The sequence below is a fragment of the Schistocerca americana genome, chromosome 2, assembly GCF_021461395.2.
Source record: "Schistocerca americana isolate TAMUIC-IGC-003095 chromosome 2, iqSchAmer2.1, whole genome shotgun sequence".
Classification (NCBI taxonomy): Eukaryota; Metazoa; Arthropoda; class Insecta; order Orthoptera; family Acrididae; genus Schistocerca; species Schistocerca americana.
In genome coordinates, this window is record NC_060120.1 from 338,323,345 (window position 1) to 338,340,745 (window position 17,401).

The 17,401-nt window shown below is 40.8% G+C and overlaps 1 protein-coding gene across 3 annotated transcripts in view; it reads left to right on the forward strand.

Annotated features, from left to right (window-relative positions):
- Nucleotides 1-17,401, forward strand: part of LOC124596567 (ski oncogene) — a 629,377-nt gene that overhangs the window by 589,421 nt on the left and 22,555 nt on the right. For all 3 annotated transcript variants that reach the window (XM_047135751.1, XM_047135753.1, XM_047135752.1), the window contains one exon: nucleotides 5,027-5,189. In XM_047135751.1, the coding sequence (XP_046991707.1) occupies nucleotides 5,027-5,189 (163 nt within the window). The remainder of the gene's footprint in view (nucleotides 1-5,026; nucleotides 5,190-17,401) is intronic.

Here is a 17,401-nt window from a genome sequence, read left to right on the forward strand (position 1 = left end):
ACTTCAGTGTAAATGTAAATAGTAGGAGGCCTTTGTGAAGGTATTTGAAGATTAGACTTGTATGAAAGGGAAATGTGGTCGATAGACAGTGTAGACAACAAGAGAACGGAAGATGCTGAATAGTGGTGCTAATGAAGAGGTTCTGATTCGAATTTGGAGCAAAAACGAATTTGTGGTCAGTTGATCTGAAACATCTCGAGGTGTCAAGGAATAATTAGTTTCGTAAGAGAGGCAAGTGAGGGAGGTAAAAAAATGTAGAGGGAGATCAAGGCTCGAGTACTCTGAGCAGGTCCAAATGGATGTAGGTTGCCGTAGTTGTTCAGATATTAAGAGGCTTGCATGGTATAGTCTAGCGTCGGGCCTGCATCAAATCACTCTTACGGATTAAAGGCGGCAACAATAATATTGCATAGCAAATAATAGTACTTAATGTAAAAAACAGAAGGACATAAACCACAAGTTTATTAAGGGCAGACAAGTAACAGGTCGTTTGGGTCAAGTCAATATTGCGAGTACCTTGCTAGAAGAGTAGACTGGATTTCTCAAGGGTACATCTTGTACTGATGTTTTCGTCATGAAACAGATGACTGAGGAAAAAAGACCAAGAACCGCGGCACCTACTGCGTGTTTATAGGCTGTGTCAAAGCCTGTGAGAGATTGTGAGGAACAATCTATGAAACATCATGGACAGAAGGGGATTCCCGAGCGTTTTACAAAAGTGTTGATAAACCTCTATAATAAGACAGAAATGTTTGTTGAAAACAGACCAGGAGAACTTGTTTCAGAATATATTAATATGGGCGTTCGACAAGGCAAGGACGTTTTGTACGTCTCAATGGTTAGTCTTGAGAACAAACAACAAGCTGAGAAATGTATTGATTACAGAATAATCAGTCTGATCTTATACGTGGCGAAGACAGTTGCAAGAATACTCAACGGACTGCTGGAACACAAAATTGAAGTGTAAGAGAGGACGAATTTGGATTTAGGGAGGGGAAAAAAAAAACAGACGTCATCGGCATGGTGAGGATTGTATCGGACAGGGTTTTGGCTGTTAACGAAGAAGTTTGCACTTGATTTATAGACTGGCAGAAGCCCTACGATGAAGTCAACTGGGCAAAATTGATGAAACGTCTTGAGGAGACAGTAGTCAACTGAAGATAGAGGAGACTAACTTTCAACTTGTACCAGGGACAAAGACAAAGGATGTGACTGAACTGCGGAGAAACGAACAGCTGGAAATGCGAAGAGGAGTCAGACAACGATGTTTTCTATCGCCGAGTCTCTTCAACCTGTATGAAGAATGGCAGGCGAGAGCTTTGAAAGGATGTGCAAACGTCAGGATAGGAGGACGACTCATCAACACCATCAAGCTAAGAACTTTCTATCTTGCTCTAACCCTTAACCTAGCGGACCCATGTTCAGTCTTTGGACGTGGTTAGACGCCGTAGAGGGAAAGACAGCTCCACCCACTCCTACTTACCTTCCAGCAATACGTCGAAGACAGCGCAGTGTGACGGACGTGGTTCGCTCGTTACTCCTAAGATCAGTATCTGTAAATAAACGGTTTATTTCTTTTTGACATTTCTGTAGCTTCAGTGTTTTAGTTCTGTTATTTGTAACGGCAAATCTAAATACTGTTTCTGGAAATCGATATGACTTATCAGAGCTTATTATGCAGCTATGAAGACAAAATTCACTACTTGCGCGTAATCATTTTCGGACCTCAAATTTAGAAAATAGGTTTTCAGACAGTCCCGAAGAGTTTTTGGATAACGAATGATCGCGACTCAAACTTAGAATTCTCTGATACTGAAGAGATTCGTGAAGGTTAAACTGAAGTGAATAAGAGAGTAGTTCCAAGAATTGTTAAAAAAGATAGTTTCACGTGGGCTAAAACAACCTGCAAGAAACACTCGTGTCAGGAGCCATAATATCAGATTTCCCTGTACTATTTCTGTATCATCACTTATTGAACCATTTTATCCAAATACAGCTTTCGAGATATTTGATGCGTTTATCAAGAACAAAATGATATTTTGGACAAACAAAACTCTAGCAGAGTTCAGATTGACGTACAAGCACTCTCAAATTAGAGATAAATAAAATTGGAGAATAATAAAAGAGCCGGCCGTGTGGCCGAGCGGTTCTAGGTGCTTCAGTCCGGAACCACGCGGCTGCTACGGTCGCAGGTTCGAATCCTGCCTCGGGCATGAAAGTGTGTGGTGTCCTTACGTTGGTTAGGTTTAAGTAGTTCTGAGTCTAGGGGACTTATGACCTCAAATGTTAAGTCCCATAGTGCTTAGAGCCATTTGAACCATTTTTTTAAATAATAAAAGAGCAAAGCTAAGCTTGTGCTCTATGTGCAACATACCTGTTTGCATGACTTGTTCTAAAGCACTGTGCAATTCGTACATGTAATTTGGTTCACTCTGACCATTGTCAAAATTTTTATGGCAGAAGATTTTGACAATTTTAAAATTTAATAAAGAATTTAGTTTGGTTTTTGATCCTTTTTTCGATGGCAATATGTTGATAGTTTAGACTGAGTTATGAAAGTGCACATTTAGAGTAAAAAATTCAAGTTGCTAACGTTGACTTTGCTAAATACTGCTTTTGTTAATGTTTAAGTTCCACGTTTAATACAGTAACTTTAAACTCAAAACATACTTTTATATTTATTAAGGTATCTTTTCAACACAGCTGGGCCCAGCGGACCTACGACTATAGAAGCGCTACTACTTTTCACGACTACAGTTACGGCTTAAAGAACGGCGTCATAGTATCACCTAACACTGTTATATACTATTTATTCACAGGAAGCTGCTTTCGACCAAGCAGTTATCTTAAAATTACGGGTTAATACTATATCTAACGTAAGAAACGTTTCTTGGCGTCAAAGTGTTAAATGTTTTTAGTTGCAGCATCTTTCACATACATGTGTCTTATCTTACACATTTTTCACCAGTCACTGAGTGCAAATATCAGCCTGTTATTGTGTTAACCGTTCTGTCTGGTCAAAGGAACTTGGTGTAAAATAATCTGTAACTTGGAGATAGTTGCTTGACTAAAATTAATTCCCTACTAAAATATTATAACAACTGATTTTTGTGAGTCTCAGGTATGTTGTAGAGGGTCTGTCCTACGTACCTGGCTAGCGGATTTTCATGCAAGGGCTCCTAGTTTTCGAGAAAATCCATGTTGAAGTTTTATCTGTATCTGCTGTATTTGTCTCGTTAATCACGTTTCGAACTAGCTATCTAGGCGCAGGGACTAAGGTTCAGTGCTACCACGCTGGCGGTACGGATTCAAACTGTGAACTTCGTTTTTTTTCCCCAATTTCATCGTACGGAGTATCATTAAATAGCATATCTCACGCAAAGCTATTCAGAAATAGTCATTTTCGAAGTACTGATTCAATTAATAAATCAGTCATAACGCTTTCTTCAAATGTGTGTCCCAGTTGTTGTTCGCAGTAAAAATTAGAAATATTTGGGCAGCTACCAGAGTTCACAGCGATAGACAAAGTAATAACAGCTACGGAATGATTCCAGATGCAGACGAAAGATATCATTCTCCCGTATGTGGGTCAAGAAAAATTTGTATGCTTTACTTATTCGTGGGGAGGGCAGACTGATCCGAACGTTTCTAGGCGTTTCAATGTGGAACCGCGCTGCTGCTACGGTCGCAGGTTCGAATCCTGCCTCGGGCTTGGATGTGTGTGATGTCCTTAGGTTAGTTAGGTGTAAGTAGTTCTAAGTTCTAGGGGACTGATGACCTCAGATGTTAAGTCCCATAGTGCTCAGAGCCATTTGAACTATTTGCAGACTGATCATACACATTACGATCAGATCATTGTAGATGAAAGAAAAACATGAACTTGCACCGTAAAAATTATCCCAGCGAAATGTACTCTGCTTTGCCAACCGTGCGACGTTCATTTTACAGGCACGATAAAAATTCAAAAAAATGGTTCAAATGGCTCTGAGCGCTATGGGACTCAACATCTGTGGTCATCAGTCCCCTAGAACTTAGAACTACTTAAACCTAACTAACCTAAGGACGTCACACACATCCATGCCCGAGGCAGGTTCAAATGGTTCAAATGGCTCTGAGCACTATGCGACTTAACTTCTGAGGTCATCAGTCGCCTAGAACTTAGAACTACTTAAACCTAACTAACCTAAGGACATCACACACATCCATGCCCGAGGCAGGATTCGAACCTGCGACCGTAGCGGTCACGCGGTTCCAGACTGAAGCGCCTAGAACCGCACGGCCACACCGGCCGGCCCCGAGGCAGGATTCGATCCTGCGACCGTAGCGGTCGCGCGGTTCCAAACTGAAGCGCCCAGAACCGCTCGGCCACATCGGCCGGCGATAAAAATTCAAAATGCTTCGAAGTTGCTAAAGACTAACACGAATAAACTTGGAAGGAAGATTCCATAAAAATATATTCTTCAATTCTGTATAAAATTAATGCACTTGCTATCACAGGAATGATAAAATACGCGTGGTTCGCAGTGAAGTTTATGGAGGAAAGAACAGTCATCTTGAATTTAAACGGACTGTATTTTCCGGTATTGGTTTTGAGAAATCCGCGTGCCCGCAAAGCTGTAGCTTTTGTTAAATGTGCATGTGCTCTGCGAATGTGTGTTTCGGTTGCTCCTTGGACAAATACCGTCCGGAGTTCTGTCCTAGCAGCAAACGATGCAAGAGATCCATAAATAAATAAATAAATAAAAATGCACGGACAGTATTAGAAATTGTAGCGCGAGCAGCGCGGCCCATTGCGCTACGCTCACTTACTGGAAACATGGCTAAAGTTAAGGCTATAGAAGGAACACATGAAACTTCAACATCGATTTTCTCGGAAACCAGGGGCCGTCGCACGAAAAGCCGCTAGTCAGGTACTCTCTACACCACTACAGCATCACAATGACGAGCCCCTCGTTAGCCAGGCAAATGGTGGAAAAGCTATAGGGCAATGTTTAGCACGTGTGTGTGTGTGTGTGTGTGTTGGCAGCCTGCCGCCAGTGCCCGCGTACCTGAGCCACAGCCCGCCCGTGCTGCTGCACCCGGAGAGGGTCGTCCCACTGTCCGACAGCGAGCGCTTCGAGCGCAGCTTCCAGCCCAACGTCGCCCTGGCGCCCGTCGTGCGTCCCAGGCACGACGACTCCAAGCCCGACGTAAGTAAATCACTTGTACCTACCGATACTGGACGCTGGCTTTCTATGTCTAGTGTGGCGTAATACGTGCGGCAACAGAAGGGGAAAAGTCGGTAACACTTCAAGAGAGGCCTTCCGCGCACTGATCTCTTAAGTACACTATGTGATCAAAAGTATCCGGACACCAGGCTGAAAATGACTTACAAGCTCGTGGCGCCCTCCATCGTTAACACTGGAATTCTGGTGTTGGCCCACCCTTAGCCTTGATGACAGCTTCCACTCTCGCAGGCAAACGTTCAATCAGGTGCTGGGAGGTTTCTTGCGGAATGACAGCCCATTCTTCACGGAGTGCTTCACTGAGGAGAGGTATCGATGTCGGTCGGCGAGGCCTGGCACGAAGTCGGCGTTCCAAAACATACCAAAGGTCTTCTATAGAATTCAGGTCAGGAGTCTGTTCAGGCCAGTCCATTACAGGGATGTTGTTGTCGTGTGACCACTCCGACACAGACCGTGCATTATGAACAGGTGCTCGATCGTGTTGACAGATGCAGTCGCCATCCCCGAATTGGTCTTCAACAGTGGGAAGCAAGAAGGTTCGTAAAACACCAATGTAGGCCTGTGCTGTGAGAGTGCCACGCAGAACAACAAGGGGTGCAAGCCCCCTACCGCCTCCGAATTTTACTGTTGGCACTACACACTCTGGCAGATAACATTCACAAGGCATTCGCCATACCAACACCCTGCCATCGGATCGCTACATTGTGTACCGTGATTCGTCACTCCTCATAACGTTTTTCCACTGTTCAGCCGTCCAATGTCGCTCCTTACACCAAGCGAAGCGTCGTTTGGAATTTACTGAGGGCGTGGTGTGTGGCTAATGAGCAGCCGTTCGACCATGAAATCCAAGTTTACTCACCTTCCGCCTAACTGTCGTAGTACTTGCAGTGGATCCTGAAGCAGTTTGGAATTCCTGTGTGATGGCCTGGATAGAAGTCTGCCTATTACACATTACGACCCTCTTCAACTGTCGGCGGTCTCTGTCAGCCAACAGAGGAGGTCGACCTGTACGCTTTTGTGCTGTACGTGTCCCTTCACGTTTTCACTTCACTATCGCATCGGAAACAGTTGACCGAGGGATGTTTGTGAGTGTGGAAATCTCGCGTACAGACGTATATCACAAATGGCACCCAATCACCTGACCACTTTCGAAGTCCGTGAGTTCTGCGGAGCGCCCCATTCTGCTTTCCCACGATGTGTGATGACTACTGAGGTCGCTGATATGGAGTAAATTTAAAGACTGGGAATATTCGTGGGACACGTCGAGCGAAGAGTACTGCAATAGAGCTGCAAGAAATGAAGCATTTGTTTCATTGTTTAACGAATCTTTAGTGGTTTATGTGGCACATGGAGTAAAAGGTATAATTTTTTTTGAATAAAAGTCAGTCGACCTTCCGATATGTATCGCAAGTAAATTCTAAAAACCAAAATGTAGGAAGTCAGACGCTTATTCATAAAACGTACTTGCTTCACTATTACAAGCTTTAGAACAAAGGTCCAGCCTATATCCAAGCCTTCTGCTATAAGGAGCAAAGTGTGGTATTTTATTACGGTTCAAACACTTGCTAAATACTTCACTTATTCTATATGTGTTGCTGTATTTAGATGATATGCGCCACCACCATTTGTAGTCTTTCTTCTTCGTATTTGAAATGAGTTTCTTAAACTTACACGGACGTATTGTACCCTACATACACAAATAACCTAATAAAGTTTACGTGAACATCTTTTGTTTTATTTATTTTGCTCTACCATGATGTATTTTCTCAGGCAACTGTAAATCACGGTACAGGTTTCAGAAATTATCTCAGATATTAATTGTGGGTACACAACACTGAATTTGAGGACCTCTAGCCGGCTGGGGTGGCCGAGCGGTTCTAGGTGCTAAAGTCTGGAACCGCGCGACCACTACGGTCGCAGGTTCGAATCCTGCCTCGGGCATGGATGTGTGTGATGTCATTAGGTTAGTTAGGTTTAAGTAGTTCTAAGTTCTAGGGGACTGATGTCCTCAGAACTTAAGTCCCATAGTCCCAGGTAAGTTCTAGGGGACTGATGTCCTCAGAACTTAAGTCCCATAGTGCTCAGAGCCTTTTTTTTTACGACCTCTAACTTACGCCAGTGGCTAGAAACGGTAAAGTGGCTAACAGCCTCTCCTCGCATCTTACAGCTCCTCTCTTGACAGAATCCTTTTTCGATAAGAACGGTTTGCGATATTAAATATCTCCAAAAAGCGTGTTTAATCCGTTCTCAAATAATTGAGAAAATCATCGTTTCCCAGACCTTCAATTAAGAGCGCGTGGGTGAATTTCTTTCCCTTAGCCAATTCCCTGCCCACAGCTTTACCCTAGACTTCTTGTGGCCAAAGGAAAACTGCAGTTATTGTTTGTGTGTAAAACCAAGAGGATCTAAACCCAGGTAACTTAAGATAAACAAATCACAAAAACAGGACGGCGCTGTAATCGCTGAATGCAGCCCCCTTATGTAGTCTGCCACGAATGTGGTCGGTCCGTCGGTCGGCTGATAAATTAGTGCGTGTGTAGGGGCCCTGTTTCTAGCTGTCATGTGATTTGTATAGCCAGTGACGTAACGATGTTTTCGTATTTAACGCAGCAACCACCTTAACATAGTAGGCTCGGGAGCACGATCAAATACACTTCGCCTGCAGGAGCAAATACACACAAACAGGTAATAACTGAATTAATGCTGAGTTTTCGTTTCCTGCTTTGTTGTACTTTGATGTTCCTGTTATTAATACGTATACTGCAGAACTATGGATGAAAGTAAACAGAAAATAACGGGAAGCACAACAGTCAGCTTCCAGGATAAGGGTCAACGGAAGCGTCCGATTCCATCCGTCTGCTTTGACCCATAACGTTATCAATATGGCGGAAATGGCTATTCTGTCTCCAATATGGCGCCTATGATATCACTACATACACACAGCAACAAACGCGAAAATACGTATAAATAAGAAAATAACATCTCCATCCAAAAAGACAATCAAACTAACGGGACATCCACGGGATAAGTGATACATTTGAATGCGAAAGATGAATACGAAATTTTAGTTGTGCACACATACTGATGTGTTGGCGTAGTTGGAGGTCAATGCTATCCCCAGGATATGTGCACAACTACAATTTCATATTTACCTTTCGTATTCAAATTTTTTATCACTTACCCCCTGGTATAAAATGTCTGACAAGACAGCGAAGGTAAATTTGAAAACAAATCGAAAATGTTTGTCCTGGACAACTAATTCTATTCCGTTGAAGTTTTTCTATTTTTGTAATTTTACAAGATAGCGGACAAAATAACACCTGCTCATTTAAAAAAAAAACCTCGTAAAGGTCAGCTTACAGCTATGTTTACAAATGAATGTGATTCAGTGTTGAGGACAATGATATGGGCCACAGCGGGGGCGGAAAAAAAAAACCTCAACGCATTGTTCAATATGCCTTAGACAAGTATGTTCCAAGCAAGGTGATAAGGTAGGGTGGCGATTTTTCTGGAAAACCTGGAATTCTCAGATAATTAAATTTTACTAGGAAAAAATCGGGGGAATCTTAGGGAATTCTGTGTTTTTAACCTAGCATTGAGGTTTAATTTTTAATTTTACAAATCACAGATTTTAAAATACTTTTAATTTCGAAGTTTTAATTTCATGAATTTTAATCTATATAAATTGTCAGTGTTTAAAAACTACAGTTGAATTATTGCTTATGGCTAGTATAGCACAGCTGAGAGGAAAGAAAAGTCATAAATGGTCTACCTGCCCGCTCACCACAATTTTGCCAGGAGCTTCCTAATGCCATCTTCCTCCTCACACTTGGAATTCTAAGGAAATTCCCCCTGCCCCCCCCCCTTCTCTCCACAGGTTTGACTAGCCACCCTTTAACAGATGGGAAAGACTAACTGTGGTTTAATAGCAGTGTTAGAAACCTACTTCATAGAGAGAGAGAGAGAGAGAGAGAGAGAGAGAGAGAGAGAGAGAGAGAGAGAGAGAGAGAGCACTTTATCACAGACTCAAGAGAAGTGAAAACCAACAGATGAAAGCTGAATAAAGCGAAAATGAGCCTAAAGAGAGCAATGAGAGGAGCCACTCCCTGACTGAAAGTAAATTTTTGTCAACCGAACTGACTGAATATCCTAAGAGACTTTCAATCTTACGTAAAATTCAGTAAGCAGTTCAAAAGCATGTCACTTAGAGACCATACCGGCACCAAAATGGAAGATAAGAGAGAAAGTCGAAGTATTTAATTTGGTTTTCCGAACTTATTTCATCGTGGAAGATTGTAACACAGTCTCTCCTTTCAATCATCGTATGTCCAAATAACAAACACTGAGACAGCCGATCACGGAATAGAAAAGCAATTACAATCGTGCATTATTGGAAAGGCTTCAGGGCCATATGAGATGTGTAAGATTCTACAAAGATTATGCACAAGAAATGCTCCCCTTGTAGCAGCAGTTCGTCGTAGATTGCTGGAGCAACGAAGGGTTTGCAACAACTGGAAAAGAGCCATTCCCATTTTCAAGAAGGTCCGTAGGATAGATGTACTTAATTCTTAGGCCTATATCTCCAATGTTAGTGTGTTGTAGCAGTCCTCAGCAGTTAGAAGGTCTAGGTCAGTTGCAATGTCTAACAGAAAGAAGGTTCTGCTGCTAGGTAGTTCGCACAGTAGAGGTGTGGGCCAGCAGTTGCATGAAGTGTTGGGGAGTGAGTACCAGGCTACCAGCTTTGTGATGCCTAGTGCAGGGTTGGCTCAGGTAACTGAGAGCGTAGGGGAGTTATGTAGGAATTTTACGAAAGAGGATCAGATAGTGACAGTGGGTGGAACAGGGAATAGTCTTGATAGGGACAGAGAATGGGAATATGATGTAGGTGGTGACCTGGTAAAGATAGTTACTCAAACTGGTGGCACTAATGTGCATTTTGTGCAACTGTTTCAGCGTCATGATTGGCCTCATCATAATGCGGCTGTTAGGCTTATTAACATGGGGCTGGAGAAAGCACTGATGTCAGAGGGCATGGGTCACATATCAGTGGGCCAGTTGTGTATATTAGTAGATCGGGTTTCACTAGGCATGGCCTGCACTGCAGTGGGTATGGGAAGGGAGGCTGGCAAAGCTTATAGGTGACAGTGTAGTGGGTGGTGGTGGAATCACTGATGGAAAAATTCCTGTAGTTGTTGGTGTTAGAGCTGCATCTTTCTTAGATTAAAGTCAGCTGATAGGTATACCTGCTTAAAGGAAGTATCTCTAACTAAGGGATCACCTTCAGCGGATATCATGTTTCCAAGTATAGGAGGAGTTAGCATATTTCATCAGAATATAAGAGGTATTAGAGATAAAGTTAGTGAACTGCTTATTGATGTTCACTCTGAAGTTATTGGTATGTCGGAGCACCACTTAAATAATTTGGCAATCCAGAGGCTTCCTTTACCAGGTTACAGAGTAGCTGGCTGTTTTTCAAGGAGTTCCTTGCAGGGTGGGGGAGTGGCTATGTACATAGAAAACAGTATTCCATTTGAGTCCATAGATGTATCACGGCACTAAACTGAAGAGATTTTTGAATGCTGTGCAGGGGAAGTTGAATTTAGTGACACTAAACCTGTAATATTTGTTGTTTATAGGTCCTGTAACTCTGGCTTCACAGAATTTCTGATCAAGCTAGAGAGGGTTCTGCATTCACTTTATAGGAAGTTCCAGAAATTAGACTTTTGTATATGATGGTGCAAGAAAATAAATGTCACATATAATTACAAAGTGTGTAGGAAAGTTAATCCAACAGCAATAGAGAGTTTTTAAAATCTCGCCAAGGAACAAGAGTGGCAGGATGTTTATAGTGCCAATAACATAGATGACAAATATAATGTTTTCCGTAACACATTGCTCATGGTTATCGAGAGTTGCTTTCCATTAGAATGTTCCAAATGGGGTACTAGCAGTAAAAGGCCGCCTGGGTGGATGACTAGTGGGATAAGGATATCATGTAGAACAAAGCGGGAATGTAAGAAGTAGTCACAATCAAGCTAGAGTAGCCCAAGGCAAAGAGTATGTGGAAGCAAATGGAATAGCTAATTCACAGGATAAAATTAAAACCATATGGTCAGTTGTGAAGGAAGTTTCTGGTCAGCAGCACAAGGTTGACAATGTAAAGTCAGTTCGCAGTAAAAATATTTCTGTTACTGATAAATCAGATATATGTACGGTAGTTAACAATCATTTTCTGAACATTTCTGGTGAATTAAATACAAATTTAGTCTCTACAGGGAATCATATAACTCTCTTGGCAAATGACTTTCCGAGATCGAGTCAATAATTAAATCACTGAAGACTACAGACTCTCATGGTTATGATGGAGTGTCTAGCATAATATTAAAGTACTGTGCTGCACAAGCTAGCCCTGTGTTTAGCCACGTTTACAATTTTTCCCTTAGGAATGGTCAGTTTCCTGAAAGATTAAAGTACTCAGTAGTAAAGCCACATTATAAAAAGGGAGAAAGGGGTAATGTAGACAATTTTAGAGCTACTTCAATGCCCTCATTGTTTGCTAAAGTTATTGAAAAGGCTGTGTATGTAAGGATCATTGATCATTTTATATCACACAATTTGCTATCAAATGTACAGTTCAGCTTTAGAAGTCGTTTAACAGCTGAAAATGTTATATAATCTTTTCTCTCTGAGGTACTGGATGGGCTAAACAAAAGATTTCGAATGCCAGGCGTAGTTTTTGAGTTAACTAAGGTTGATTGTGCTGATCACAAAATATTGCTCCAGAAAATTACAGAATACGGGCAGTTACACACAATTGGTTCACCTCTTACTTAAGCAACAGACAGGAAAAGGTCATTATTCACAGTGTTGAGAATGGCTGTGATGTGGGGTCTGAGTGGGATAAGGTCAAGTGAGGGATGCCCCAAGGATCAGTGTTGTGGCCACTCATGTTCCTTATTTATATAAATGATATGCCCTCTAGTATTACGGGTAACTCTAAAATATTTCTGTATGCTGATGACACTAACTTGGTAGAAGAGGATGTTGTGCGCAACTTTGGCTCGGTTTCAAATAGTGCAGTTCATGACCTAAGTTCATGGCTTGTAGAAAATAAACTAACGATAAATCACAGTAAGACTCAGTTTTTACAGTTTAAATTCAACAAAACCTGACATTTTAATTTCACAGGTGTTCATATAGATAGTAAACTGTTGTGGAAAGCCAATGTTCAGCATCTTTTTCGAAGACTTAATGCTGCAATGTTTACTATTCCAAACATATCTGAAGTGTGTGATCATTTGACACGAAAATTACTCTACTTTGCTTATTTTCATTCACTTATGTCTTATAGTATTATATTTTGCTGTAACTCTTCCCATTCTAAAAGGATATTTTTGGCTCAGAAACGGGCTGTTCGAGCAATAAGTGGTGTAAGTCCATGAACCTCTAGTCGACCCCTGTTCACGAGACTGGGTATTTTGACACTGGCGTCTCAATATTTATGTTCCTTACTGTCATTTCTTGTTACCAATATTAGCTTATTCCCAAGAATAAGCAGCTTTCACTCAGTTAATACTCAGCAGAAATCAAACCTGTATTTGGATCGGACTTCCTTAAGTCTTATGCAGAAAGGTGTGCAATACACTGCTGCATCCATTTTCAATGAGCTACCATTTGAATTCAAAACTCGTAGCAGTAATCCACACACTTTCAAATCGAAATTGAAGAGTTTCCTCATGGAACACTCCTTCTATTCTGTCGAGGAGTTTCTTGAAAAATTAAGCTGATTCTTGTTGTATTATTGATTGCGTTTAAGTAAACGTATGGACTGACTTTTTTCAGGATCATAAACATTTTATTTTTGTCTGTTATTACTTTTACGTTGTAATTTCATATACTAACACGATCCATGACCTTGGAGATTTGCTCCTCAATTTGGTACTACAGAACTTGGCTTATAAATAAATAAATAAATTGTGAAATATGGTATATACTCAAGAATTCTGATGGCTTTGGAGTATGAAAATTTCAAAAACCATAGGTTTTGGAAACAGAGACGTGTAACTTAGCTTGTTCTGTTCCACCACAATATTCATAACACATTAGACATCGGCACTCAGGCTAGTCCAGGGTTTCTTGATGTAGGAAGGCATTTGTCATGATCCCGCACTGCTATTCAGTGAAATGTGAGGGGGGGGGGGGGGATGTGTACAGAATATCAGATCACATTTGTGACAGGGTTCAAGACTTCCTTGCAGACCGAACCCAACATGTAGCTATTACCAGAACAAAATCAACAGAAGTAAGGCCTACAGGTACTTTCCACAGTATCCAAAGGAAGTGTAATAAGACTGTTACTGTTTACAGTGATCTAATGATCTAGTAGAAACTGTCTGAAGCTCTTAGAGTGTTCGCAGATGATGCAGGTGTCATTAAGACAGTAGGCTTTGATAGTTGACCCTGATCGTAAGTAAATGTAACGTATTGTGCATACATAGCAAAAGAAATTCACTACTTTACGGCTACAGTGTTGATGACAGATAGCGGAAACAGTATGTACCATAACATATCTAGGAGTAACTATTCAGTGAAACCTTAAGTGGAATGACCACATAAAACAAATGGTAGGAAAATTAGACACTAGACCTAGATTCATAGCAACAGTCTTAAGGAAATGTAGCTCATCATGAAGGAAGTGGCTTACAGGGAGGGAGGGAGAGAGAGAGAGAGAGAGAGAGAGAGAGAGAGAGAGAGAGAGAGAGATCCAACATCCAACAAAGAATGGCCCATTGTATTACGGAATCGTTTAATCGGTGCGAGAGCATTACAGGTGCATTCAGACTCCAGTGGCAGACATTACAAGAGAGGTGGTGTGCATCACAGAGAGATTTGAGTTTGATATTTCGAGAGAGCCCTTTTCAGGAAGTCTGAAAACATATTACTTCCTCCCACATACATCTCTTGAAATGACCACGATGAGAAAATCTGAGAAATAACAGCTAACACAAATGTTTATAATGATCACTTCCCCCCACGCAATTCGGGAGTGGAACATACAAGGGAATCAGTTAGTGGTAACAGAAGTACCCTCCACCACACACTGTTAGGTGGCTTGAAGAGTATATAGGAGTCAAGTAACTTGTTCCATATCATTACACTTAATCATCCAAAAGACCAATGGAACATGAGACTAACACATGTGGACTTCATAAACTCTGAACAAGAATGTTACCTTCCAGCTTAACATATATGTCGGCTACCCTGCAGATAAGTATGCTACCACAACTAAGATTTCATATTCACAATTGCTGACTTCACTAACTGTGAACCAAATGGTCACATCAGAGCTAACCTAGAACTATGGCTACACTTCAGATTAATCTGTCATAGATTTATTATTTATGTTTGTCTGTTTCACCAACTTGCAATGAAATGTTACCTTACAACCTAAACTAGACCTTAGGCACCAACTTAATGCAAAAGTTACCAGCATAGAAATGCGAGTCGTAAAAGCAGAATGTTTTGAAAGCCCACCCACAAAATACAATCAGTTCTTATTTTTGTGCCATAAAGACATCTAGTTCATAACTGTTCTTGGCTACCACATACTAGCCTCCTGTTGGCTGCTTGAAATTTGACATGGAGACACATTACCAATATCTCCTCTGTACTGTGAACAAATGCAGTGTGTGGGTTTGTGAAGTTTAACTGGAAAGACATTGATAAAATTTGATTTCCCTCTATTTTATTTTTTGGAATGCAAATTGTGGTGGAGTTGCCAATGGTGTAGCCTGAGGCGAAAGGTGATATTTTGGTTCTCCCTTGGTGAAGTGATATTGAAGGCTTCAATTAACACAGTTTGGCTAATACTCATGTCCCCCTACCCCCTTCCCCTCCCTTATCCATTTGAGTTACCCCAAATAATAGTATCAGAAAAATCTAGTAAACACAATCTAAATCATGACCTACAAGAAATAAACAGAATATCGTAAACAAAGTATATGACCAACATTTACAACTGATATATACAAAGAAAAATATTCCAGACACCATCATAGGTAACACACTACATCACAATTCAAAGAATATAACTGATGGGTTGTATTGTCACTAGTGCCCCATTTCCACAGAATGTAGATGGATATTTGTACAGTCACTCATTTTCCTGAACTTCAAGTATTGGCTTAATGTGATAGTGCTTTGCCCTCTTTACTCCTGATACACTGGTTATAATGGTAGACAGATCTGAAGCATCGCCCGAGGTCAGATTTAAGATAGGTGGGAAGCTGATAATTTGGTTGAGATCTGGCAAGCCCCCACCTCCTTCCCATCTCATCCCAATTTTCTTCTTAGTGGGTACCCCAGCAATGAATTTATTAAAAGAAGTTGGCATTTTCCACTTTTTATTTATTAATTTTATTTATTCATGTCTAGTTTCAACCTTCTAAGCTATTCTCAAGTGAAATTGTAGTTCTGTACAAAATAAATTATATTATCTCTCAAAATAGAACTATAATTATGTGGATGTGAACGTATTTCAAATACCTTTAGTACACAAATTTTGATGTTTCCAAAGGTATTATATTGAAGAAAGAGTAAAGCTAAGCATGAAATAATAATTTCGAATACTGTGACTGTAGATTTATGTGTGCAGTTGAGGAAAGTTAATAACAGTAAGAAATAAAATAGTAAGGAAAAGAAAAGAAACATAAATATTAAAATATATGGGGAGGTGAGATTAAAATTTAAATTTCATTTTATTGTGGACACGTATGCTATTGTCCATTAGCAGAATGTTGCTGAAGTTACTGAGGTTTTTGTACATTTAACATCTGTAGCTATATTTGTGGCCTTGCAGAGGAGCCCTGTTTTTCTTGCTGATGCACCCAAGCTTTCAAAATCTTTCAGTGGTGTTAATAACAAGATAGACACGAAGCCCACGCCTACTACAGTAGTAGAAGTTTATATGCCAACTAGCTCTGCAGATGACGAAGAAATTGAAGAAATGTATGATGAAATAAAAGAAATTATTCAGATAGTGAAGGGAGATGAAAATTTAATAGTCATGGGTGACTGGAATTCAGTAGTAGGAAAAGGGAGAGAAGGAAAGGTAGTAGGTGAATATGGATTGGGGGTAAGAAATGAAAGAGGAAGCTGCCTTGTAGAATTGTGCACAGAGCACAACTTAATCATAGTTAACACTTGGTTCAAGAATCATAAAAGAAGGTTGTATACATGGAAGAAGCCTGGAGATACTAAAAGTTATCAGATAGATTATATAATGGTAAGACAGAGATTTAGGAACCAGGTTTTAAATTGTAAGACATTTCCAGGGGCAGATGTGTACTCTGACCACAATGTATTGGTTATGAGCTGTAGATTAAAACTGAAGTAACTGCAAAACGGTGGGAATTTAAGGAGATGGGACCTGGAAAAACTGAAAGAACCAGAGGTTGTACAGAGTTTCAGGGAGAGCATAAGGGATCAATTGACAGGAATCGGGGAAAGAAATACAGTAGAAGAAGAATGGGTAGCTTTGAGGGATGAAGTAGTGAAGGCAGCACAGGATAAAGTAGGTAAAAAGACGAGGGCTAGTAGAAACCCTTGGGTAACAGAAGAAATATTGAATTTAATTGATGAAAGGAGAATATATAAAAATGCAGTAAATGAAGTAGGCAAAAAGGAATACAAACGTCTCAAAAATGATATTGACAGGAAGTGCAAAACGGCTAAGCAGGGATGGCTAGAGGACAAATGTAAGTATGTAGAGGCTTATCTCACTAGGGGTAAGACAGATACTGCCTGCAGGAAAATTAGAGAGACCTTTGGAGATAAGAGAACCACTTGTATGAATATCAAGAGCTCAGACGGAAACCCAGTTCTAAGCAAAGAAGGGAAAGCAGAAAGGTGGAAGGAGTATATAGAGGGTCTATACAAGGGCGATGTACTTGAGGACAATATTTTGGAAATGGAAGAGGATGTAGATGAAGATGAAATGGGAGATATGATACTGCGTGAAGAGTTTGACAGAGCACTGAAAGACCTGAGTTGAAACAAGGCCCCGGGAGTAGACAACATTCCATTAGAACTACTGACGGCCTTGGGAGAGCCAGTCCTGACAAAACTCTACCATCTGGTGAGCAAGATGTATGAGACAGGCGAAATACCCTCAGACT